Here is a 25,505-nt window from a genome sequence, read left to right as displayed (position 1 = left end):
CAACTGCAGCTACAAGTTTAATAAGAAGCTTTCTCCTTAAACCTTTTGCTGGGCAACTTATGCAAAGTGGAAAGTAATTACTTAACACAGTCTGTAGGGTTTGAAACAGGTTCAAGGCTGTTACACGGTGGGTGCATGCGTAAAAAGGTAAAACAAAAACATGTACAGAACTGTCTAGTACTGCCCTCTTTAAACGACAACTTTAAAGAGAAGATTGTTCGGAAAATAAAGTAGATTAAAAGCCTTAACCAGATCAGTTCTAGATCCTATAATAAAGACACTACGTCTGCGGACGTCAAAGTAAATTCATATGAATGTGCTTTGATGGTCTATGGTTGGGACGTTTAACAAAATGCAGTAGACAGCATTTGCAAAATATGATGAAAAAAGTAGTTCTTAGATATGGAGCTTTCACACGTTATGTAGTAAATTAAACAAATTTTTATCAACATAAACATAAGAACCCCAGAAAAACCCATGCGCCCTTTGTGGGAACATTAACCCCATGCTTGAAATCGCTCAACTTTCCCAACCAACAGTTGCCAGTATATGCTCGTACGTAGTTTATAACACAGCAGTTCTTGTTTCACAATTGATCACTTACATTTTTGTCGTCGTAATAATGATCTGGGTCCACTAGAGGGCGGAATTTATAATCTTCAGGGACATCCCCTTGCAGGTATTCGGGTAGGGTTTTCCCCGCCTCGAGGTCAGAGGTCGCGTGAGAGTTTTTTGATGCTTCCTCCGCCTCATCCTCCTAAAAATTATAATAAGTAGGATGAGAGAAACGCTAGCTTGATTTTATTGATTAAGATTTGACCGATAGTTCGTTAAACAAACTCAGACACAAACGTTACTTTAAAATCTACATTTTTCGTTAAGAAAGGTACAGGGATTTAATGGTGAAAATAACGGCCCAAATGGACGTCAAATGCGGCATGCTTTATTGTTCAAACGTTTCAGCAAAGCATGTCGGTTTTTACGTCTATTTGGGCCGTTATTTTCACCATTAAACTCATGAACAGATCTGTATATAGTGTTCCAAAGTTGTTTTGCAAATTACGTTTTGTTTGGAAAGCACACGCAGCATTACTAAACAATACAAAGGTTATTGTGGCTTTAGTTGCATAAAGAAAAAGTCGATAGTTTCGTTGTTTGTGTGCTCTGCATTCGATGCTGCTCAAATACAAACAGCAGAAGCAAAACACAAAGAAGAAGCAAGGAAGGCGAACTCTAACTTGGCTAACTTCGAATGAGAGGAAGGAGTTTCCACGGAAAATCAATAGTATTGACAAGGCGGCGAAGGGGGTGGCTTTCGGGAAAAGTTTCCCGAATTTTTCAGCGCAATACCGGGATTCGACTGGTATCGGTTATGGACGGGTACAAATCCGGTCTAATGCATTGAGTGTAGCGTCCCGAGCCCGTATGAAGGCAAAGCGAAATGTCAAGAACCCCAAAATAAAGGGGGTTGCGCACGCACATGAGGAAGTTAGGCATCGATCGACGGATAAAGAAGCTAAAAGACGCCGCATAAATATTTTAAAAGGTCATTATGTAGATGCCTGCACTCGAAGGAAAGCAGGACCTTCCACACAACATCAAGTTAGACTTGAAAGTCAACTTTTTCCAAAATTGAAATATTCCACACTGGTAAATCACTATAGTTTATGCCTATAATGATTCTAACTTCTATCATATGGTGAAATATGTGGTGATGCTTAATTTAAAAAAGGTGCTACCCTTCATATAAAAAAGGTAAAAACTTAAATAAACGGTTCAAACAAGCTACCGAAGATTCTAAAGCCAATGACCGAGAGAAAACATAATACACAAAGTTTTGATCAAACTCATTGGCCCCTTTTACTAATTCAATCTACCTAACAGTGTGTTGAAACGCTATTAAAACATATCAGAATATTCTTAAGAAAGGTTTTGTAAAAGTTTCCATATTTTTATGTTTTAATCAAATTTACAACTCGACTGCGAATTTAATCTTAACTTCAAATTTCTGCATCCCGCCGAATACATAATCACAGTTTAACAATGTCTTGCGAAATATTTTAGGCTGCACCCCAAACAAAGCAGAATTATATAAATCAGCACTAACATTTCACGGTTGTTTTTTCAGTTATTTTGTTCCGTTTCAGCAACGTTGGTTATTTAACCTAAACCGATTAAGTTAAGTTTGTCACTATTATTATTATTATATATTATGGCGTAGGAGGTTTTCTTACCAGCACACTACGTTATATCGTATTATCGAACAAACTGCCAACGAACTATGGCATCAAACCACCCTAATCCGTTTAACATAGACAAGTTTGTCAAAACAATTTCTGCATGGGCGAGCTCGTGAAAAAAATATGTATTTTTCGATGACCTTCACAGACTGACCTTGAAAGTCTTCTTCCTTCGTTTATCGTTTGTCAACGCGACGGTCCTCTCCTGTTCTCGAATTTTCTCTTCCGTGAGGGGGGTGAAAAAGACCTCCAACAGGGTGAGTGTTGACATGACGTCACCAACCGATTACGTCATTCGGAGGGAAATTTTGTTCAAGCCCTGAAAAATTATGACGTCATTTTAAAATAATTTATTAAAATTTATGTAAAATTTGAAAAATGTAGGATTTGAAAAACTATGTTAAAAGCATTTTAAAAGCATTCTTGGTTAAAACCAGCATTTCAAAATAATGTCAAAATTGTTTCTTGAAGCATTTTAAAATATCGGTTCTATTTGAATAAGTCAATCATAGAAATCATACTGCACTAATTTGTTTGTTGTTCTGATTTAAGCCGAGCGCCCTAATAGAAAGAGTGAAGCGGAAAAGAGCAATTCTGACTTTGAGTTCGATCAAGACGTGCACAGGTTCATCTTAGCTAAACGATCAATAATAATTATGTTCAGCAGTTGAATGACCTATATGCAACTGCATCAGCGAGGCTTCCACTATTTGGTAAAACTAGGCCATGTTCAAACACAAAGCACATGTTGTCGTTTACACATGAACATTTTGATTTACCTTTTCCATACAACTTCTTTAAAATCCAAATATCTATTTTAAAGTAACTATTTTTAAGAGTTGTAATTTGGTTTGTTTTATTTAACAGTGCTAATTTTCAGTTGAATTTTATTATTTTTAAGCGCTAAGAATCGTCAACTTGTTTGCCTTTTCGTGAACAGCCAGACTTTACCAAAACGCACCATTTTGTTTACTTAACGAGCCGCATTACCTACTTATAACAAAAAAGTAACGTGCTTTTGAAAAAGATTTGAGCTTATAAAGATCTGCATAAAGTCCTAAGTTTTGCTTGTTTAATCATTATTTTTCCGAACTGTGTCGTTGGTCCCAAAAAAGCTATGGATAAACATATTCAATGGCCAACCGAGTTATTGCATCAGCTAATACAGTTTTGTAATACAATTAGCTGTTTTGCTTAAGAAATAAAGTGAAAAACATGAGTAAAATATATTCATTTATATTTCGCAGTACGGGGTGAGGCTAAACCGGTTTTGGATGAACATTTGATCGAATCGCTGACGTAACAAGTTTTAGAATCACGCGTTTAAGAAGATTCACCACAAAAAGAACTCAGCTGTCGTTGTTTTACAAAACATTTAAATTAGCAACTCCGTTTCGTATGTTTATCTGTCCCCTTCTGTCGCTGTATTCGTGGTGCAAAGCAATCTGAGACTTTTAACAGTTGACCTGCTTTGAATTTGAAATATTCATGAAGCTCCCTCTGGTCACCTGCGACCAGAAACGTCACGCACCGGCGAGTTTTAATTAAGTGACACGCTTCAGTGAGCAAGTATTTTGCAGCCATTTTCCCTTTGGGCTCAATCAACCGAATCAGTTATTTCAAGGCTTGGAAATAAACTTTTTTAGGAACACGTTATAGAAACAACTTTTAAACCACTGTCTCGAATGTCTCTAACCGTCTTTAAAACGGAACGGAACATTTTCCCTTTGGGCTCAATCAACCGAATCAGTTATTTCGGATACAGCTGATGTAAAACTTACGTGTTTGGAACGTGTTTTGCTTGAAGATCAAACGCCTTGTAAAGTGGCACAATTCATAAAATTAACTTAACTATTGCACCTGCTAAAAAAGTATCCAGATTTTAATGACCACAAAAAACATACAACCAATATACAACCAAGATCACTAGGAAATTTTAAGCTAAATTACAAACAATGTACAATTGTGTTTATTTTTATATCAATGCTCTGAGAAACAATAGAGACGTGGGTATTGTTGCGTCATAAGTGCACCTCGACTACGCATTTTAACCACGCGTGACGCGTCATCGCGATGCAGAAATGTTCGAGAGAGAAAAAGAGAATCTCATATCTCGATGTGGTGCCTTCAAGTGCTCGAAACTTTTCGTCATTTCTGACAACAAGCAAATTAATTTCGCACTTTTCAGGTGTATTTGGGCACCAGAGCAACAAACGCAATGATTACTGTTTACCATGCAACTGCTTTTTATGATAAATGTGCGCCAAATACTTTTAGGTGAAAAATATTTCGACAAAAATCATGACCTTGAAAATGGCCTTGACTTGTTTCCATCTCTATGACTTCACACAAACATTTCTATGACATCACAAGTGCTGCTGGAAAAGTCACCTGAATAACTTTTAAAGTGCGCCTTAGGCCGTCAGAATAAAACTGTTACTAAACGTGTATCTGACGTATCTGGCACATCAGGTTAATAAAGGTCAAAACTCTCAAGTAAGTTTACTAATGTTCACAAGAAAGATTTGGCCACTTTTAAAGAAATCTTGCAAGACCATGCACATAACTTGGAAACAAACTTTTTTAGAAACAACTTTCAGGCCACTGTCTCAACTGTCTCTAATCGTCTTTAAAACGGAACGGAACACTTCAAAAGCACTCAAAATCACTAAATTGAACGAGTCAATTAATAATCGCGATAGTTACGTCATAAACGAGTTAAATGTCTACGTCACAAAGCGTGAACCTGCTGATGCAGCGGGTTTTGACTAAATGTGAAAACGACAGACAGGAAAGGCCCGGGGTGGCCGTTTGAATAATTGATGAGGTCCTCTGACGCCAACGGCTAAAGTACGTTGCCGAAAAATATTACCCAACTTCATCGGAACCGGGCATCTTCCCCGAGAGCACCACAAACGAAAAAGTTTTCACGCCGAATAGATATTGTCATGCTTAGAGTTCAGGATTTATCTCACAAGAATAAACAAAATGTCCTCCAAAATAAGAACAAACTTATGTCCATGATTTTCATCAGTTGGGTAACATCGTAAAAAACAGTACAGACTAAATTACTGAAACTGGTAGACAATATTTCCTCGTGTCTACCCTCAATTAATGTCAAATTTACCTGGTTGTAAATCAAGTAATGTTGTGCATAGACGGAAAAAAACGTAATCTGTAACATTTAGTCGAAAAAAAAATGACTAAGGGTTTTTTTTGCACCCTACCTTTACGTTATTGGACGTATGCAACCACTAAGGAAAATTTTAAACATGTTCGTTGAGAAAATAAACCAAAGGTCAATGATATGTTAATAAACCAAAAGATACTCACATTATGTGACTACTTTTTGTGCCTATCTACATGCCATTGTGGCAGTTAAGCAATAAATGGTCGAGTGCAAAACAACATATTGCGCAACTGAGAAATCGCGTGAGACATAATGCTGAAATTGAACACAACGCTCGCAAAATTTTAACAACGGGACGCTTTAACAATTAAATTTATCTAGGAAACACAAAACCCACTTCGTAAATTTTACTGTTCCAAGAGGATATTTGTGTTTGTTTTAATGAACAAATCAACCTAATCGCGGTACTTGCCCGTCTGTTCAAAATTTGTTACAGAACAAATGTTTCTATATTATCCAATTAAAAAGGTTAACAATAACCCGTACCTACAGTGACGTGTTATAGTTAGGGATAGCACTTTTTACAGACACTGAAGATGCTTTTAAAACGAAAAATATTTGTCTACAATAAAAGAGCTGACAGATTTTAACCAGGAAATGTTTGTTTTTAAAAGTGTCCCATATAGACGGTCTTATATTACGTATTGATTGTGTAGCATTGTGTTGCGTAACAGCTTAAATATGGCGGTTTGTAAACATTGGTAATTGCTTCAGAACAGAAGAAACTCTTCAAATCGTCTTGTGACATCGCCACAATCACAGCAGCAGCACCTCCAAGCACTCGTGGGAATTATGTCCCTGGACTTGAAAGCCAGACTGCGTGCATCAAGCCGTGCCTTTGTAGCATAATCCAATCCCGCATTGCCAATGTATATGCTGGTTACTAATTGCCTTGGTGCTATGTCTCTGGTCCTTTAACTCTGCGCTTGGTTCCAGCATAAGGTATACGGGTTTAATCCCCTTAAGACCTGAACTCCTCAACTCATACCACGACTTGGTTTGAAAGATGTTGAGGACTTTATGTGAGTGCTTTACCTTGCACTTAAATTTGGTGGAAAAAAAATACACAAATATAAACAGGCCAGAACACACACTGACCATGACTCACAGACCTCAACTGTATTGAAATGATTGGGAGTTTTTTTGTGATTGCTGCCCATTGGACCTTCATTGGGACTAAATATTTGAGATCATGCACTTAATTGCGGACAACTCAGTAACAAGTACTTACTTAACAAATCATGGCAAAATATACTTCGGTAATAATTAACCTCAAGACTATTGCATACGGAACCAAGCATAGGGAATCATACTGACTGCAAACAACGTGTTTAGTGGTAAACACGAAACAAAAGTTAAACGAAGAAGGTAGGCTTAATGAGGAATATAATGATCAAGTAGACTAAGGCGACATGTTTTAGTATTACAATTATCGACAAACGCTGAGATGTATTTTAGGCCATTATATTCTTCATTAAACTTATGAATGTCACAAACAAGGTAAACTACTCTTCGCGCAATTGACCACCCCCAAAAAACGCATAAAATCAACTTACAAAACGAGATCTTTGAATTGCTTTCATACAACGACTTCTTTGTACAACAATAAACTTTTAATTGGAGTCTTAGTATTTTGATCTGTCGCTTTTCCAATTTCAAACTTTCCCGCAAATATGCACCGAATGGCCGTAATTGTGTAAAAGAATGTGTTTGTGGATCTCGGCCATTAAACGCTTTGCGTCAAAACCTTCGACAGTTACGTGGCATGTATTGGAATAATTAAAACTACCACATTAAAATAAATACGGTACTAAGACAAACATTTTATCGTTAGTTTTACAGTAAGTGTATCATTATAAATCTGAGCAATAAAAACTTTTTACTACTGCCGACCCCTAAGAGAGAAACTTCCCTTTTGAACAATCATTGAAATAGTCCCAATTTAACCAGCGAACGGTTAGTATTCGAGCGAAAAGTACAAACTCGAAACCCAGCTCCAGCCCAATTTTTAAACAAAATCCGAATCAAGCCCGATAGTTGGATTAATTTCGACACAAATGATAACAAATGTAAAGTCAGGTCCACAAATTCAGTAACACGAGACGGAAACTTAAAAAAAAGTGACTAGAATAAATAAATACCCAAAAGTCAAAGGGCTTGTATAATGCACTATACATTGCTATCCACGTTTCAACAATTGTTGTTCCCGTCAATACAGCTAAATGTTAAAAGATTATACTGCGACTTATAAACGAAGTATAGTCTACGTGACGTAAGCATATAGAAAGTATGACGTAAGCAATGACGTCATGCATTTAGAAAACTGTTAAGTAAACAAATAAAGGATAAATATTGTGAAAAATAAACTTTAATCAAGAGCGATCTGGGTCAAAAATGCGGGGTTAATTTTGATGGGGGAATTAACAGGGATGATGCGGCACTTAACAAACTGATTCTCGGGTCAAGTAGCTTTCACCTTTCAAGTGAGATGACGTCGATAGGAAAAGCAAAGCGACGGAACAAATTAGCGCGCAACATGTCGCGTGTCGCGTTCGGTTATAAATGTCGTTTTTACGTGCGTTGTGAGCGGGCGCGCGAGGCAATAAACTCGCTAGTTTACGACACGCACAGATGAAGCGAATTAGGCATAATGAGAGAACAGATGCGGTGCCCCCACCGCCACGGATCAATAAAATTACCTCGCGCTATTTCAGTTGGGGACGACCGACGCAAAGTTACGCGTGTTACGGTATTGGTTTTTACCTCTGCTACTGACTGAATACATATAAACGTACACCAGTGCAGCTTACAAACACTGTGAACGTCACAGAAGATTGTGAATAACATGTAATGTCCTGGGTGCATTTGCAGGTCGCCGTTTTTACGAAACCCTTTTTTACCAACACACTAATTATTATTTATGTTGGGTGAAAACCCAAAACAAAATCACATTTTTTTGTTTCAGGTTTTGACCACAAACACAAACGAACGAAACTTAGACCAAGACTCCATCAAATTAAGTTTTCAGCTTCAAGAACCACCAGGCCGCCCCAACGACAGTACATCGCGTGGCTACCCACTGCGCATGCGCACCCCTTTAAACGCCACCACCAATATTAAATAATTAATGCACCTTCAGGCGCACATTGGTCACGTGGCTAGTGACGTCACTATGCAGGGGAGGGCGTCAGAAGTTAGAAAAGTCGAAAAAGGGATAAGAGTGTGAAAAAGGTTCTTAGACGGGGCTTAGTAACACAAGAAAACGCTTTTCGCTGTGTAATGCTTAAAGTGTCTTGAAATTTTATGACGAAAACTCTTTTACGATTGCAATGGAAAATTAGTTAATTAAGCACTCGTTTGACGACACAAACCGTTTGCAAAATAATAATGCTTGCCACCCTAAAAACCTCAAAAAAACGTAAACAGTTTAAACAATCAAAACATATTGTAAAAATGTTAGCTTCGGTTTCAATTTACAACATTATTTCGCGCAAACAACTTCCATTCGCTTCTAAGACAAACATTATATAAAGGCGCGAAAACCGCAATTCATGGCCTATGATGTTTTCAAGGAAATTAACAGAACATTTTCGCGTGACAAACAGCCAATTCAAAAGATCGTGCAGTTCACAATCAAATAAAACAAACGGTGCCGTCGAAAAGACAGCATTGCATTCAGTGGCTTCTGGTCGACTCGTGTGTGGACATAACCTTGTAATTATGCTCAACAAAATACCATTCTCAAGTACTTCAAAGCTGTACATGACGCAATATCATCTAACCGTGCCGTAGAACTAAACCACCTATAGTGTTAATTGTTCGTCATAATGTAACTTGGAATTTCGGCATAAACAAACTACATTCAAATGTGTACCTATATCAAATGTTACACATGCCAACGAAACGCTTTAAAGCAGGGTTCTTAACCAGGGGTGCGAGAACTGCTCCTAGGGGGTGCGGGGATGCTGAATCATTAAGGTTGGTTAGGTCTATTATATATAAATACAAAAACCCAGCGGGGTGCGAAAACTGGTTGGTGATTAGAAAGGGGTGCGAAAATTGGTTGGTGATTGGAAAGGGGTGCAGCAAGGAAAAAAGGTTAAGAACCATTGCTTTAAAGTAATTCCTCTCGCATAGCACAAACGATACATATCATATCGCATACAATCGCGTTAAAAGTACGTTTTGTTTGAAAGAAAAAGGACTTAAACAGACAAACCTTTTTCGTCGCATTGGTAAAGTTATAAGTTCAAGTTGTGGCCGTTTCATTGGAAAAGATATGTAGAAATTATGCAATGGAGGCCAAACCTGTTGTTACCTTCTGTGTGCTACGAACAACACGATGTATTGATACAAACCGCATGCCATAAGAACCTAGTATTTAACATGCAATTCAAACATCAATGCCAGTAGCCTTAAGCAGTTATTACACACTGAAAGATCAATAGACATCTTTTATTTTTTAATGGTGAATATGTTGACGCATATTGAACTAAATTACGGCCTTAAGTTTTAATGTAGGATACGCTTTTGTATGTAACTTTAGTTAGCGTCAGTTAGTGGCTTTTTAGGTCAAACTATTTCAACATAAAATGACTGTTAGATTTGTACTAAGCGTTTAGTTTACGTCTCGGAGAATATTTGTGGTTTGAAGCCCAGCATTGAATGACAGTAAATGTGGCGTGGATTTAGTATTGACCAGACTGGGCAGGGTCGTGGATTAAATACCAAGTCTAATCTTTTGCATCGATAATGCATGACATCTGACACAATGTACAGTGCAATCGTACAAACAACAATTTGGTGGTTTCTGGTTTAAGGCGCTATTCGTGTCAGATTTCAAAAGGTCATTTTAACTAAACTTCAAACGTAACAAGCCAATGTTTTTGTTCTGCTTCATGACCGGGTAACCAAAAATGCCAGGTCTTCGAAAAAACTCTGAAATTTAAGCAACATGGCAGCTGCTTTTTTGGTGGTCCTTGTTTGTGGACATTTTTAGACTTGTTGCCATAATCTTTAAACGTTTGTTCGGTATTTTAAGGCAGCAGTAATACAAAACAACACAACGAGAATGCCTGTATTCGTAGAAGCCTTAAGCCAGTGTAATACACATTTGGCTGTCATATTATATAGTGTAAGTTTTAGTAGCACAGCCTACCTCTTAAAGCAGCTTGCAGATTAAGCGGTGAGCCTTGAACGACCGCACAGTTGACTATTGGACACCAGCAGAATGCTACCTCCAATACTCGTCAAACAAAATTGATTTTTAATCAAGCAAATTACTGCAACCAACACCGCCTACAGTCTGCACAGCTGCACAATGGAAAATTCCACAATAAACAATGGCGGTATTGTGACGACTGAATAACTGCAAAGGTTTTAGAAAACATTTCTTAAACAACAACACCGTCTTGCAAATAAACCTAACTCATATAAACGTGACAGTTGTCAATATTATTCAAAAATGCCAACATAAAATGCTTTTGTTGTAAATTTATATTACTTTAGCAAAACAAGATGAATTCATAACAAAGTTTGTGCTCTGCTTAGCATCTTTGCCTTTACAAAGTGCATTTTTCAAATGTTATAATTTTAAGCGTTTTACTGGCAAAATATTAAATTTAAAACCATGTACCTGCCCTGTAACTTTCTCTAAAAACGTAGCTAAACCTGCTGATCTTAAGAAAAACTGTCATAAGGTATCCATTGCATTTTGCTACGATCAAGCACTGCCAAAGACAATAAGAGCACCTCGCATAGATGACGAGATGGCAGTGAAAAGAATCGTTATTGAGTCGCGACGAAAAAGCGCGCACTGACAAAGAGAATAAAAGAAACAAAAATCGGAGATGGAGCAATAACACCGACTATTACACGCCGGAGGAAAAAGAGAAACACGCTCATGATTCCGACTTCGATCTTGGTAGTAATTAGCTGCTGCATCCGAAATCGGCCAGAAGCACCGGCCCTTCCTTGTTGCAAAAAAAAAGAAAAAAGTTTGCAGTGTAGACGGTTGCTTGTTCTTAAATATGCGGGGGACAACAAAAGGCTTGAAATGCTTTGTGTGTTTGGCGGTTTGTTCCAAAATTTTGTATTTGTTTATTTGGTCCTAAATTTGTTTCACGTTGTTGTTCTTGTTTTTGGGACAAATATTACTAATGTTTTAACATAAAATGTAGTTTTACAAAAAATATTTAAAAAATTAGAACAAAAATACCATGTTATGACCGTCGACAAATTTATAATTAAAGTTACGTCGGGCTATTTTTTTCTTCATGCATTAGCACAAATAAAAACCTTTGCGTTCTTGAGCTAAATTTAGACTCCGACCCTGGCATTTGGAATGATTCGATTTTTTCCTCAAGAAATTCGATTACCTTTTTTGGAGAAACGATCTCCTATAGAAAGAAACGTAGAAAACGTGTGCTATGTGCCTATTTTAAACTAATTTCGGTGGAAACAAAAACGCCGTTGGCATGTAGTTGTTTTTTTTTAATTAAAAATACAAAAAAATGCTCGGTCCTGAACCACTCATATGCATTAAACAAAGTTTTGGCAAAGGTTTATTTTTGGGTCGCCTTTGTATTATTTAAGTTGTGTCAAAATGTCAAAAAGTTCTAACATCAATATGTTTTGATCATAATTTTGTTGATTATGTGGTTATAAACCTTTGTGTGTACATCCCAACACCCTGCGTTATTCTCCAAGTCTAAAGATTTGGCCAAACCTAATTTTAATGCCGTCAGGCGAAATTTCTCTACGAGTAATTACGTCCAACTGATTTCTGATGCAGCCAAAGAGCGCACCACCTGATCAACCAAATGTGCCCTACATTTTTCGCTTCATAACGTTACGAAGGCATTTCCGATTGGCTGATTGTACAGTAGCATTACTTCTCAACCAAGGGTCTAAATAAAAAGTCAGTGAACGTTTTATTTAGTAAGCAACCACTTTACCAACGCAAGTATTTCCGAACTAATTCTATTTTCACAAAAAAATACATTTTCATTATTGTAATATTGCCTCATATTGTCCTTAAGGGGTTTGAAACGCTGTTTAATTGTGTTCTGTTTTCTTCCACCAAGCGAAATGCAGCCTACTCATCTCAAATAACTTTAACTGTAAGGGCTCAACCGACACCATACAAGTATTCTTATTTGTTGCGACTTTATTCAAAAATGATTAAAAAAACTTGACCAACTCTGCGCACAGCAAATACCTGAACATTTACCCCACAATACCTACGCAAAAAAAGCAATTTTAACAAAAATGTAGCTATTAATGCCCATAGATGCTTTGCGGTAATTTTTTCTAGTCGATTGCGTGGTGGTAAAATTTCAGATTTGAAGTCATTTTACGAAGCCGAACCATAAAACAAACAGGAATATGCATCTGATGCACATAATGGCACTCTTCACAGTGTTAATGCCTGGACGACTTATGTTCAAGTTACGTCGGACTGAATTCAAATCAGCCTATGAAAAGCTCCATAGCGCTACGCGTGGTAGTAAATAACAAGCCTTTAATTACTTGAACTCAATATCGATTTTTTGTATTTGAGAACAAACGCAAACCAGATATGCCACTCATACAGACAGACAGGAAATAAATAAACTTTTCAATCAGGAGTTTTTTTTCCGGAAGTTAAACAGGAAATTCAAAGATCCGGTGTCAGACCTTCATTTGCGGCTTTCACACATTTTGCCATCGTTTTCGAAGCGCGGGAGATGGAATCTAAAAACAAAATTTGGTTGCTTTAAAACCAGCTTCAGCAAACATTAAAAAATGCAGGTGGTCATAAAAAGCAATGGAGCAACCGGCACACAGAAGTCAACAAAAATGAATTGCGCGTGCGGTGTCAGTTGTGTTAAAAAATCTTAATCTCTCTTAAAAGAATTCTTCACTAGCGTCAAAGAGAAAAAGAACAAGTCATTTAAAATATTTTCGACTCAAGATTTTCTTTATTTGCTTCGACCCTTCTTACATGGTTTCTTCTTACCTGTCATGTAGAAGTCGGCGAGGGAGAGTTGTGAGGATTGCAACGGTTTGCTGACTAGTTGTGGTTTTGCAAGCTAGAAAAGTGAAAAAAATAGGAGAAAAGCAACACCAGTAGTTGCAAAATAATAAAACACAACGAAACAATTTGTTTATGGTTATGTAGCCCGTTTTATATACAATTTTAAATTATGTAAGTTTCTTTAGTTTAGTCTAATATTTGGAAACAACGATTAAATTTGGAACAAAGTTAAAAACATTTTTTTTTTACTTTTGCCAATTCCGCCGCCTGTTTGAAATAATTTGCGCTCTCCACTGCGTCATAACGCGTCAAGTTCGGCGACACTTCGCTCATCCGACTTCGCACCCCTTCCAAGTCGTCGTACGGCAACGTCATACCGGATATCTGTGACGTAACAATAAGTTAACAATGAGAATACCCGATTTTAAAATTTTGACTTATTTGAGATCAAAAGTTACAGTGCACAATTTTAGATAAGTTGTTTTCATTTTGGTAACTAGAAAAAAAAGTAAAAAATACAAAAAGGCTTAGTGTACAACAATATACATGAAAGAGGCTTTTGAAAAGGTATTTTATAAAAACAAAACAAGCAGCAAAAACAACTATCGATCACTACACAAAATATCATATATTTCAAACAATTACAATTCCAACCACAGTGGAATCACAAACCTCTGATAGCGCCCTGATGATTTTCCAGTCTTCTCTAGCGCTACCTGGTGGCGAAACGGCTGCCTGTGTTTGCTGGGCGCGACCCTCCGTGTTGACGTAAGTACCCGGTTTTTCAGTGTAAGCCGCCCCCGGAAGTATGACGTCAGCGAAAGGAGCCGATACGTCGCCATGACTACCTGTAAACAACAATATACGTCATAAGTATAAGGAGTGTGTTGTCAGAAATAGATGAATATTTTTGTTGTGTCCAAAATTCGCATAAGCTATTTTAGTTATTGGTTCAAAACAGATGTGTTTAAACGACGAAAGAAGTGTTTTATTACAACAACAACAGGCTCTTCATAGTAACCGACATAAAAGCGAAAATTAAACTTGTCCAAAGGCGACGTCTAGCGGCAAAAGCATATCCTATCTTACACATCAGGCCATTTTTAGCTAAGCTATTAACAATCACACTGGCTATTGGTGTTTGTTGTACTGAACACACATTTAAAAAAAATAATACGGTCATTGTTTATCGTGCACTGCACTAGTCGCATTCAGTGTTATTTACCCTGATGAAGGCGACCTGTACAGGACGTCGAAACGTCGGAATAAAAATACATTTGCCAGAAGAGCTCTATAAACTTAATATTATGCCTAGCAGCAATAGCTTATATATGGCAATTTTAGCTGAGATAATGACCGATGTAGACGACACAGCAATCCTTAGGAAGATCCTCTCTCGTCACTGCTCCTCCATCTGCTCCCAGGATGAAGAGGAGAGAAGGAGGATTCTTCCTGATGTGGTCCACTCCTGGTTTGTAGCCAAGATCAAGAGCTGCAACTTGGCTCGCAACCTGCAAAGCGAAACGGGTGAAAATGTTAGGTTATATTAAATTAACAAAACAGTCCAGCCAATATATTAAAGTAAAACATGACGTTTACATTAAATTTTCAGTGTAAAAAGGGTGGATCTAATCCTAACTAAATGTCAGGAAACACTTTGTGATGCCCCAACCAAGGGCTATTGGTAAATCAAAACCTTACAACTTCTTATAACCTTAAGGACTTGCGCACACCAAAACAAATATTTTAGGAATAACAGGAGCAAAAGTTGTTAAATTTAACCAAAGTTAAAAAATGTTTTTGAACAATTTGCAACGCACCAACCAATAAAGTATTAAATTCCTGTGTCATGTAGTTCAACAGGTTTAGCCATATTTAAAAAAAATCTAAGTGGAGCTTTCGCTTTTACCTTGTGCAGAATATTCAAAACCTTCCAGTCCGCGCCGCCATCGCCTCTGTTCGTTTGTGACGTCACTGTTGCGTTCTGTGCGATCGCGGAAACTGCAGCGTGAACTCCGAACGCATCTTCACGTGAAAATACTTCACTTCCCACGACAACCATCGGGTTTTTGGCGTCTTTCAGTCGCTGAGATGGAAAATTATTTGTTTAACAAGCTTAAATAAAACGCAATACCATCAAAACTATACCAAAACTAAATTCCTGCGAGATGCATTACTTTGTAAGTATATTGAGCCATTAGATCCTGACTAATTAAAAAGGTTTCCGCAAAGTATGCACACACAAAAAATGACAAACAATTCAACACCATGGAAACAAAACATACTCTCAGTAATTTGACGATAAACCACATAGTTCTGTTTTGAAGGCAAGACATGTTAATGTCAACAATGATCAAGTCAAACTGTTTCAGTAAGTGATGATAAAGAAGCAAATGCCTTTGAGTCAAAATCAGAAAACATGAGAGTGTTAAAATTCGAGATCCATATTTCGCCTATACAGGAGTTGTAAGTCTCTAAATCTTATTCAAAATGAATCTGTAACAAAATGTGTATGCTTGTATGCTTTAGTTATTACTCAAACTCATAAAAAGCTCATGAATAGAACAGATGGTGTGGTCTCATAGCTCATATAAAAATCTGATAAAACTGTATCATCACATATCGTTAATTGGAAGCAACAATATGATACTCCATTATCTACTTCAACAATCTAAGTTGTGGTTAGGTCACACCTTGCTGAATGGGTGAGTTCCATCTGCGATCTGTTTCAGAGTAGTAGTGGAGTCTCCGAGATGTTCATACGAATAAGTCAAATCCACCTTGCTTCCAACCAATGCCACCTCAAGTTCATTGTGAATCCACCTGCATTGCAATGCAATATATTTAATGTTACTGAGTGGTCCAACATAACAATATACTGTGTGATGTTAAGTAAACCCTTTTCACTGGGTTTGTATTTTTGCAAACAACAAAACTGCTACGAAAAGGTTTTTCAATGAACACTAACACTGCTACAGAGCTTGTAATGTTTGAAGGGATGTATTCATTTGATACAAGCTTCCTAGAAGTAGTTGCCTACAATACCAACGAAAAATTTGTTTCTGTAAAGTGAATTACGAATAGTTACAAACTGAGCACAGTTAATTTCAATACATTGTAGGGCATTAGTCAAAATATATTTTTGTGATGAAAAATGCACAACCTACAAAACTTACGATTTTGAAAAAAAGCTGGAAAGTTTTACATCAACAATAAAGTAACAAAAAACTTTAATCAGCTTTTGGAAGCTAGCCGCCTATACTATTAAAAAAGTGCCTAAAGTAAAAAATGTGAAGTTAAAAATGTAACATACACTAAATGTAAATGATAAAAACTTACGATTTTCTGAGTCTTGCATTGAAAAGTGGAGCCTCAAATCTTGGGTTTGTGCCGATCAACAAAACTAAATCGGCTTCTTCGACTCCTGCTATGGTTGTGTTGAGGAGATAGTTTGAACGCAGATCAGTGCTGTAACAAAAACAGTTGCTTTGAACTCACATTATTTCTGTTAAATGGACATGAACTTCTTTTAGACTTCCAAAACTTTTGTGACACAGCTGGTTGACAATAGCTTTCTGGCTTGTTTGGTTCACTACAAAAGATAATTATGGAAGCCGTGTATATCAATTACACCTTTTACACCCCTGAAAATGTATGTATTGTCATTGTGTTTGTGTAAGTTAGTTTTTCATGTAATCACCGTGTTTGGTACAATAAGAACAAAATGTGCTATTGTGCCATTAACCCTGATGAAAACATTGTGTATAGGACATTGAAACACCAAATTAATAGCAAACAATTGCACGATGTTTTTTTTTATTTTGCTAAAAAAGCATCTTCAGTGTTTATAGAGAAACCGTTGCAACAATGGTAATAGAACAGGGAATGATTCCAAAATCCATTTACCAGGATTTATTACCACAACATTGAAACTTACCCAGCACCATCAGTGATGAAAAGTTCTTCTGTGCAAAGCCCCTCGCTGTCAACATGATTCAGCAAATCTTTGAGACAGATTAGTGACTCAGCATCCGCAAATCCACCAACAATGCCAGCAACCTTGCTACCTTCTGTTGCCGATAGCTTAAAAACAAAAAACATTTTAATTAAGGGTAACATGCTGGTTGTAACGTTTAATCCTTTTTTTATCATTTTGTATAATTTCATATCCTGGTAAACTATTTTTATATCTTGTTTATGACTGAGGATGTTATTATGTAAGCGAAATAGATTTTATATATTATATTGCACAACAAAAACAAAAATAAACTTATTACAGTGTACTGGAAGCTTCAGTTTAGTTAATAGATTTTGTCGCTGTTAGGAACATAATGAAAACAGTACATTTTCAATTAACAACTTCCTTCACAAGCATATGGCCGTGCTTACATTTTCTGTGACAGAATTGAATATGATTATCATTTTAGGATTTTAGAAACTTTTTTACATTTTATTTTGGACTGGGCGTGAGTTACCAACGGTTAAACCCTGGAAACCTGTCATAAAAAGGAGCCAATTGCTAGACTTTTTGACACGACAGAAAATTATTTCTTGATTTGTTTTTCTAAACAAACGTTAAAATTCAGTAATAGAAAAAAGTTAATATATGTCGAGTCCCACTTTTTCAGCAACAAAGGGAAGGGCATCCTCCCACAAACAAGTAACAAGCTGTCCTTGTTTGTTTCTCAACATCGGCTGAGTGAGGCGTTGACGCTTCAGACCATCGTAAGCAAATCTACAATGTTATAACATATGTTAACCGGTTCTAACTAAGTTAAAGGGATGAGTCAAAGTCAAGAAATAATTACAGTTCAAATTTGATAACACAGTCCAGTTTTTTTTTTTTGGTTTATTCAGACAGTTATTAGTCAGGATAGTCGATGAACAAATTGATTCAACGTGGATTATAGTGAGAATGGGTCAAGACACACACTGATTTGATAGTTTTATTATTGAGTTGTTAGTCCCATCCACTGAATGCAGAATAAGCAGCAGATGGAAATTAAAACTATGATTTCGCATCACAATTGATATTCACTATTTAAAATACATTCGCATCAAAAACATAGACAATGTTACCTTGTCTTGTCAGAAATCCACTCCTCGTTGATATCTTCATGCAATCTTGGAATAATACGAAGTACATCTCCTGCTCGTGTGGAGACCACAATGTTACTTCCAACGGCGTCCATCACATCAACAGTCTCAGTTTTGCTGGAGAATATACAAGACTTTAAAACTTTAAAACACACTGAACATTTCAAACCAGATGTGTACAACCTTTGGCAACACATACAAATTTATCAGCCTTGTACAGACATTACAAAGTATATATTTATGAAAACATGGTGTTTCTATATTTTTTTAACTTATATTTACCGCATTCTGTTAAATGGTTACTTACAACATATCTTTACCTGGTAATTCACAAACTAATTGTTTCTGCAAGAAAAATTGAATTGGACTCCACATATTGCAAATAAGTAACGACCCCTATATAGCAGTGGTTCCCAACCTTTTTGTAGTCACGGACCCAATTTATAAATTTTATAGGTCTGCAGACCCCCAACTTAATTTAGTCTTGTTATGTTTTTTGTTTGCTGCATTATACGTTATTACTTTCGCTTTTTTGGGCAGAATTAGGGTTTGATAAACAGTTTGCACTCATATGCAGGATTGTAAAAAACGTTTTGGGAACTTAAAAATATTGTATTGTTGTGAATGCTACTACAAATGTTTGCCTCCACGGACCCCCTGAAACCTTCTCAAGGACCCCTTGGGGGTCTGTGAACCCCAGGTCGGGAACCACTGCTATATAGGCTAGGCAAGGATTCTATAATTGGCACACTGAATTGAAAAACTCTATGCTAGATATTTTGCTTACCGGGTCTCCCATGGCCTTGCTGTAAATGCGTAGGGTTTTGAGGTCAATGCTCCCACAGGACAGATGTCAATCACATTCCCTGACATTTCAGATTTAAACATTTTTTCCACGTAAGTCCCAATTTGCATGTCATTGCCTCTTCCTGTTGTTCCAAGGTCCGATACACCTGCTACCTCATCAGCAAACCTTGAGTAAAAAAGTTTTTTAAAAAGAAAACCTCACAAAAAGTACAACTCGGAAAGGCACCCAATTAAAATTCTGACAACAGCTAAACATAAGCTCAAATCAAGCATTCATCTACCGACGGTTTATAATGTAACCTATTTAATAGCATATGAAATGTAAATCTAGCAGCGGTTTGTTAAGAAACTTATCCGGTTTATTCTATTATTCCGGTTAATTACATAAAAACTGGAAAAATAGTTCTTGCAATTACCCGGATTGTTTATGCTTACAAACTGATTGAAACTTTATAAACAGCACTGATAAAAAATTTCCCACATACCTGACACATCTTGTGCATTGAATGCATCGGGTCATGATGGTTTTAATGAGTGGACCAATATTTTTGTCTTCAACAGCACGCTTGTGTTCCAAAAATCGACTGCGATCACTGCCAAACATCATTGATTGATCCTAAAAATTGAAAAAAGTTATTTTGTGCCAAACCTATAAAGTTATGAAACATATGCAAAGAACTTTGGCTAGCTTACATACTTTTTATTTAACGTCCTAAGATTAGACGTCCCAAAATTTTTATTATTTGTAATAGCTCTTATGATTTAAGATTACTTGAATTTAAAACAGACTTAAAAGCTCATTTATTTACTATGAAAATGTTGGTGTCAATCTTGTAAAAATAGGAACAAATGTTAAATTTCAACACATTAATGTAGAATATTTCAAAGCTATAACTCAAAAGATTATCTTCTTGTGACATGTTTGTCGCAAACTAGTCGGGTCAGATATCCCTACTGTTGCTATTTGTGTTGACGCTGTCTTTGGCACACCAAGAACTTTCGAGATGTTTACTGTATTCTCTCCACAATAGAATCCACCTCGTTTAAAAACGCACACCACAGCACCCAAAACACAGGTTACTCTAGTTTAAACACCAGGCGTGACATGGCGTGATGATAGAACCCATCAGACGCATTGTTACGTCATAAGATGTCTAGGTTGCAATGTACTGAACAAGTTAATTTGTGGCAATGTTAGTTAGGATGTTGTCAATCTTGTAAAAACAGATACAAAAGTTTAACTTCCACGTATATTAATGCAGACCTGCAAGTCACATTCGCCTCCCTGGTCACAAATCGGACAATCAAGCGGATGGTTTGCCAACAGAAATTCCATCACTCCTTCTCTTGCTTTCTTCGAAACATCTGAATCTGGCTTGATCCTCATTCCTTTCATTACAGGCATCGCACATGATGCTTGTGGCTGAAATAGATAAGTTAAAGCATATTTTGTGGCGCACAGTTTAAAATCTCTTGTGTCGAGTAATATTTTATGTAATAAGTGCGGTTTATTTAAAGATCAGCTATATTGGTGCTTTTTGAGTGTATCTATATGCATTTTTGCGTTTCTTGAAAGCATCACAAACCTTTGGTGATTTCTCTATTTCAACAAGACACATGCGACAGTTTCCAGCAACAGACAAGCGATCGTGGTAGCAAAACCGGGGGATTTGGATTCCAGCTATTTCACATGCTTGTAACACAGTTGAACCTGGAAACATTTTAGTTAAGTGCCTAACCAATAATCGGTAACTTAATTTTAGAAAACAATGGTACCTGGTTTCACATAAACCGGTTTGTCATTGACAAAAACTTCAACCTTATCATCTGTGCTCTGATGACGTCGTGTTGCAACAGCTGCTCCTGCAAAAAAAAACACAATTTCAACAAAAGACACAACCACATATGAAACAAAGCAGCATACCTGATTTTGTGGAGAGAAAAGGCAAAAATCTTGAAGGTAATTGGTCACAGCATTTCTGTGTTGCTATTCGCAGCATTTTTTTACTCTTTATATGTTTTTGTTGTAGGGTAAGTACAAAGCAGAGAACATTGGGCAAAACCCCCAACTTTTAAACCATTATCATTTGACAGTTGTGCAACAAAAACCTGCACCAAAAAGGAACAAAGTTAAATGAGAAAGCTGCTATTATTCTCTCAACTAAACACCAAAATAAGTGTACGTTTGTTGAGTTTCATTCAGAAATTAAAAACTCGAGTATAACTTTAGTTTCAGAATTATTTTAGTCAACAAATAACCTAAAATAATTGGCAAGAACTGCAATAAGGCAAGCAACTTTCCCAAGGGCTAAACATGTGAACACCGCATTGTCCTGCCAAGAGAAGAGAATAAAAAAAAACATCTATATACCAGTATTAGCAAACAGTGAAACGTTTTTTGAAACTAAAACGGCCCCAACCAACCAAATAAAGCACAACAACAAACAGAAATAGCCCTGATTTGTTTTTGCACTTGCCCTCTTCGTTTGTTTGCAGTGGCAAATATGTCGCGTGTCGCGTAAAGTTTTATATTTCGCGAACATTTCGCCGCGTTATTTATTTCAACAAATTCATATTTTCTAGGTGTACAAAAAATTTCATTTTATTTTATTTTTAAAAAGGCTTCAATAATTTAAATGTGCGAATTATCAAAGAGAACTTTCAAGGGCGCTGGCCACCTAAAGCAAGTTAGCATCCGTGTTACCTGTATGTTTACAGTGCCTTGTTTTGTTTGACTTTGAGGTTTTGAAAGCAAACCTACATTGCACTGGATGTTTGTTCTATCGAGAAACAGTGCAAAAGCGCACATCAGAATCAAAGTACACGACTTGTATATGTTGCAGATGTAGCAGAAACTTTACAGTCGCAATGAAAGTAATAGTTGCAGGAATAGCAAAGACAGGCACAACCACCATTGCTTCTGCTTTAAACTTGTTGGGTTATAGCACTTATGGCTACATTGAAAATCAGTACTTCCTACACGCGCAATGGTCGAAAATATTTAAAAACGGCGGAACAGCCAATGATTTTCGCCGCATGTACACTGACGTGGACGCCGTAGTTGATACACCATGTTGTTATTATTGGGAGGAACTTTCCCAGGCGTTTCCAGAAGCCAAGGTATCGACTACTATTGTTTTTTTGACTATTTTATTTTTATCCTCGGTTGGCGGCCAACGCTTGAATGCGTTATGCTTACAGTCAGTCCGCCTTCGAGCTGCCTGTTTTATTGCAAGACCGTTGAATCTCTTTTTTTAATTTGTTTTGTCGTTTAAGCAGTTGATAACTAAAATTTAGTTCAACCTATCGTGAACCACTGGGTTAAGGGCCTTAACCTTAACTTAAGGCAATGCCGCTTAAGTTTCTTGCTCAAGCAAACACAAGCAAACGGAGTTAGGATTACAACCCACAACCTTGTGAACACAACAAGACAGTTGTGCTAACCACTAGGCCATCTAGTCTAGGCGATAATTGCATTGAAAACATACGAAATATAAAAAAAACGCAATAACGAGAAAGGTGCATGAGAGGATTATTTCAACACTTCGACGTAATATCAGCACAATTATTACTTACTGCCAACATTTTAGTTTTTTCGTTCAAACGAATGTCATTTTTAACCTGTTTTAGATCATTCTCACCATTCGAGATGAGGAATCGTGGTACAGAAGTCTTGCACACCAGATCGACATGGCAAACAGCAGCTTCATCTACTGGATAATGTCAAACTTTACTCTGAGCGCGTTCACTCAACATTATTACTCCAGAGTTAGAGGTGAGAGAACCTACACTTCAATAATAAGTGATTTTTTCGGAAATGCTTGTTGTGTGTAATCACGGATAAAATTTTATGCAACTGCAAACCATTCAATGAAATGCCCATACAATGACTGCCGTGCATTGATTAAAACTCCGAAAATGATGTGAGAGGAGCTGTTTTGTCAAGAATAGTATAACATTTAATCCACTGATCACCCTATGTTAATTTGTATTGGTTTAGCAATCATTATGTATAATTATCTTTTCTTATTATTATTTTTTTTTTTAAGACGAGTATCTCCTCACAGTTGCGAGATGGCCCAGCAGGAAGTTGAAAATTAAAGACAAACCTTATTTAATGAAACTGTATAGGGAACACAACTTCTACGTTCAAATGGTAAGCAAACCAAGTTTCAATCTGTGTGTCAGACAGAAACTTTAGAACGTGATAGAAAAACATAGTTACAGATAATATTTTCTTTTACTTTTTTGCTGAAGGAAAAAATGCAACTGTTGAACCTAAATTGCCTGCCTTCAAAATGGACTGTATTTTTTGCAATATAATGGCCAATAAATAAGCCCAATGCTAGCTGAACACGGTTGTTCGTACTGTACTACCTCATTTGAGAGGTTTAATTAATTGGGACGCTATAAGTATTTTTTTATATTACCAGCACATTGATGCCAAACAGGTCCAACAATTTGACACAACAAAATTGTTACGTTCTTTTTGTTTAATAGCCAGTTTTAATTATTACATTTTAACGGTTTTAATATACAGAAAGCGCCTAAAGACAAGCTGCTGGTGTACAAAGTATCTGAAGGCTGGGAACCCTTGTGCAAATTTCTGGGAGAGGAAATTCCAAATAAACCGTTCCCTCACGAGAACAAAGATGGCTCTCGAGCAAAAAATATGCTGACAACAAAAAAGAATGTTGGTCGAAAATATGTAAGACATGCGTTGATCAGCTTGGGTGGGTTTGCCCTGGTTGGTTCTTACACATTGTACAAGTGTTATCAGTTGTGGCCGTTCTCGTATACTCGATATGTGGCTAGAATACACTACTTCATATTCCGTCATTTGATCACTGGAAAGTAATTCTTTAGTGATGAATTAACATTATTGTACCCGTATGTGTTTAACACTTTTATCTGTCGAAATTTTGTTGTGGACATTTCCCAAGTGAACTAAAACACATTAGAAAGTGCGTTTTTGCTCGAGTATTTGAAAAGTTAATTATATCAAAGAGATTTATCTATTAAGGATTGAAATAAAAGAAAAAGAAAAGCAGGTTATAACCATTGCATACTTTGTCCTTAGTTTGCGAAAGTCAAAAAAAACTGGATGCTATTATCATATGCACCAAATGTGTTTTCAGCATTAAGAAAACAGAGATTTCAAAATTTGAAACGTAAATGCTTTCTAGATTCAAAAATAAACACAATTTTTCAGTAACGGCCCACATTATCTGGTGGGTATTAAGCGCTTTAACTGTAACATGATCTATGGCAAGACAACTTCAATTTAAACTAGAACAAAGTTCACATAGCTCAAGCAGTTTGTTTGCACAAGTTTCAACATCATACTCAAGCCAATTTACTGGAAATAAGAAACGTCAACTTGACACTTCGATCACAAAAGGATTTGACAATAATAATTTAAGGCTTCTAGTAAATTAGGGGTCGGCTACTATTGGCACGCAAAGTTTTTCGTGACATGAGAAACCATTTGCGAATTCATATTCAACCGTCTTAAGGCACAATGTAAACTTTTACATTACAGTATTTTTAGCAAGAAGCACGAATCATAGCTTAATATTGTAAACATCTATGCCTTATATTTTTTCTGCCATCAAACCTAATGTCTTGCAAACAATCAGTATCATTTTGATTGATAAATATTTTGTGGGCCAAGTAAATTCGCACAGACCAAAAGGGAGTTGTGAGGCCCACCCTCAAAACATTCTGCTTGGTCACCCGCGCCAAAATGTTTCATCACAGTGATTTGCGAACTTAACAATCCTTGATCTTTGCACCGTGCGCTGATGTTAAACATTAAACGAGAAGTTACGTTTTGACAATGGGTAACGTTCACCAGGCTTACTCGCAGTATTTAGGTGGTGTCAGTACATTAAGAGCGTCTGCTTTGAAGCATTGTATCCAGTGGTGGGATTCAAATTTTTTGTCAGTCGGTTCTATCACAAAAGTCATATTTTTGAGCCGGTTCTGTTACAAAAGTCATATTTTTCATTCGGTTCTGTTGCAAAAATTCTATTGACAGTAACCAGTAATGCTAACCGGTTTGTTGATTTCATAAAATTTCGTGAGACGGTTTTAGAGAACCGATGCGAACCGGTTGAATCCCACCACCGATTGTGTTATACTTTGCAGGTTG

The 25,505-nt window shown here is 36.8% G+C and overlaps 3 protein-coding genes across 5 annotated transcripts in view; 1 reads left to right on the top strand and 2 right to left on the bottom strand.

Moving 5' to 3' along the window:
- Positions 1-10,790, bottom strand: part of LOC145204840 (sodium channel protein type 3 subunit alpha-like) — a 96,113-nt gene extending 85,323 nt beyond the window's left edge. Inside the window, exons 1-3 of one of the 3 annotated variants that reach the window (XM_080077437.1) lie at positions 10,589-10,790; positions 2,395-2,559; positions 605-757 (exon numbers count right to left, since the gene is read on the bottom strand). In XM_080077437.1, the coding sequence (XP_079933563.1) occupies positions 605-757; positions 2,395-2,511 (270 nt within the window). In that variant the 5' untranslated portion in view covers positions 2,512-2,559; positions 10,589-10,790. Of the gene's footprint in view, positions 1-604; positions 758-2,394; positions 2,560-4,021; positions 4,100-10,588 lie in introns of those variants that run through there. The other 2 variants (XM_080077435.1, XM_080077436.1) reach the window with 2 other exon arrangements.
- Positions 10,791-12,966: 2,176 nt separating this feature from the next.
- On the bottom strand, positions 12,967-21,478 carry LOC145204848 (NADH-ubiquinone oxidoreductase 75 kDa subunit, mitochondrial-like). Its single transcript, XM_080077451.1, has 17 exons — positions 21,276-21,478; positions 21,128-21,214; positions 20,938-21,062; positions 20,616-20,774; positions 19,837-19,967; positions 19,332-19,517; positions 18,527-18,661; positions 18,068-18,182; positions 17,385-17,530; positions 16,787-16,915; positions 16,141-16,270; positions 15,357-15,533; positions 14,805-14,958; positions 14,120-14,295; positions 13,697-13,831; positions 13,430-13,502; positions 12,967-13,164 (listed from the first exon to the last, which is right to left on the bottom strand). The coding sequence occupies exons 1-17, from the start codon at positions 21,349-21,351 to the stop codon at positions 13,088-13,090; spliced, it is 2,211 nt and encodes a 736-aa protein (XP_079933577.1). The 5' UTR covers positions 21,352-21,478; the 3' UTR covers positions 12,967-13,087.
- Positions 21,479-22,109: 631 nt separating this feature from the next.
- LOC145204853 (uncharacterized) lies at positions 22,110-24,393 on the top strand. Its single transcript, XM_080077456.1, has 4 exons — positions 22,110-22,471; positions 22,982-23,126; positions 23,401-23,507; positions 23,892-24,393. The coding sequence occupies exons 1-4, from the start codon at positions 22,220-22,222 to the stop codon at positions 24,207-24,209; spliced, it is 822 nt and encodes a 273-aa protein (XP_079933582.1). The 5' UTR covers positions 22,110-22,219; the 3' UTR covers positions 24,210-24,393.
- Positions 24,394-25,505: the final 1,112 nt, after the last annotated feature.

The sequence above is a fragment of the Phallusia mammillata genome, chromosome 8, assembly GCF_965637545.1.
Source record: "Phallusia mammillata chromosome 8, kaPhaMamm4.hap1.1, whole genome shotgun sequence".
Taxonomy (NCBI): Eukaryota; Metazoa; Chordata; class Ascidiacea; order Phlebobranchia; family Ascidiidae; genus Phallusia; species Phallusia mammillata.
Note: the sequence above shows the minus strand (reverse complement) of the source record. Positions and strands in the feature narration are given on the sequence as shown.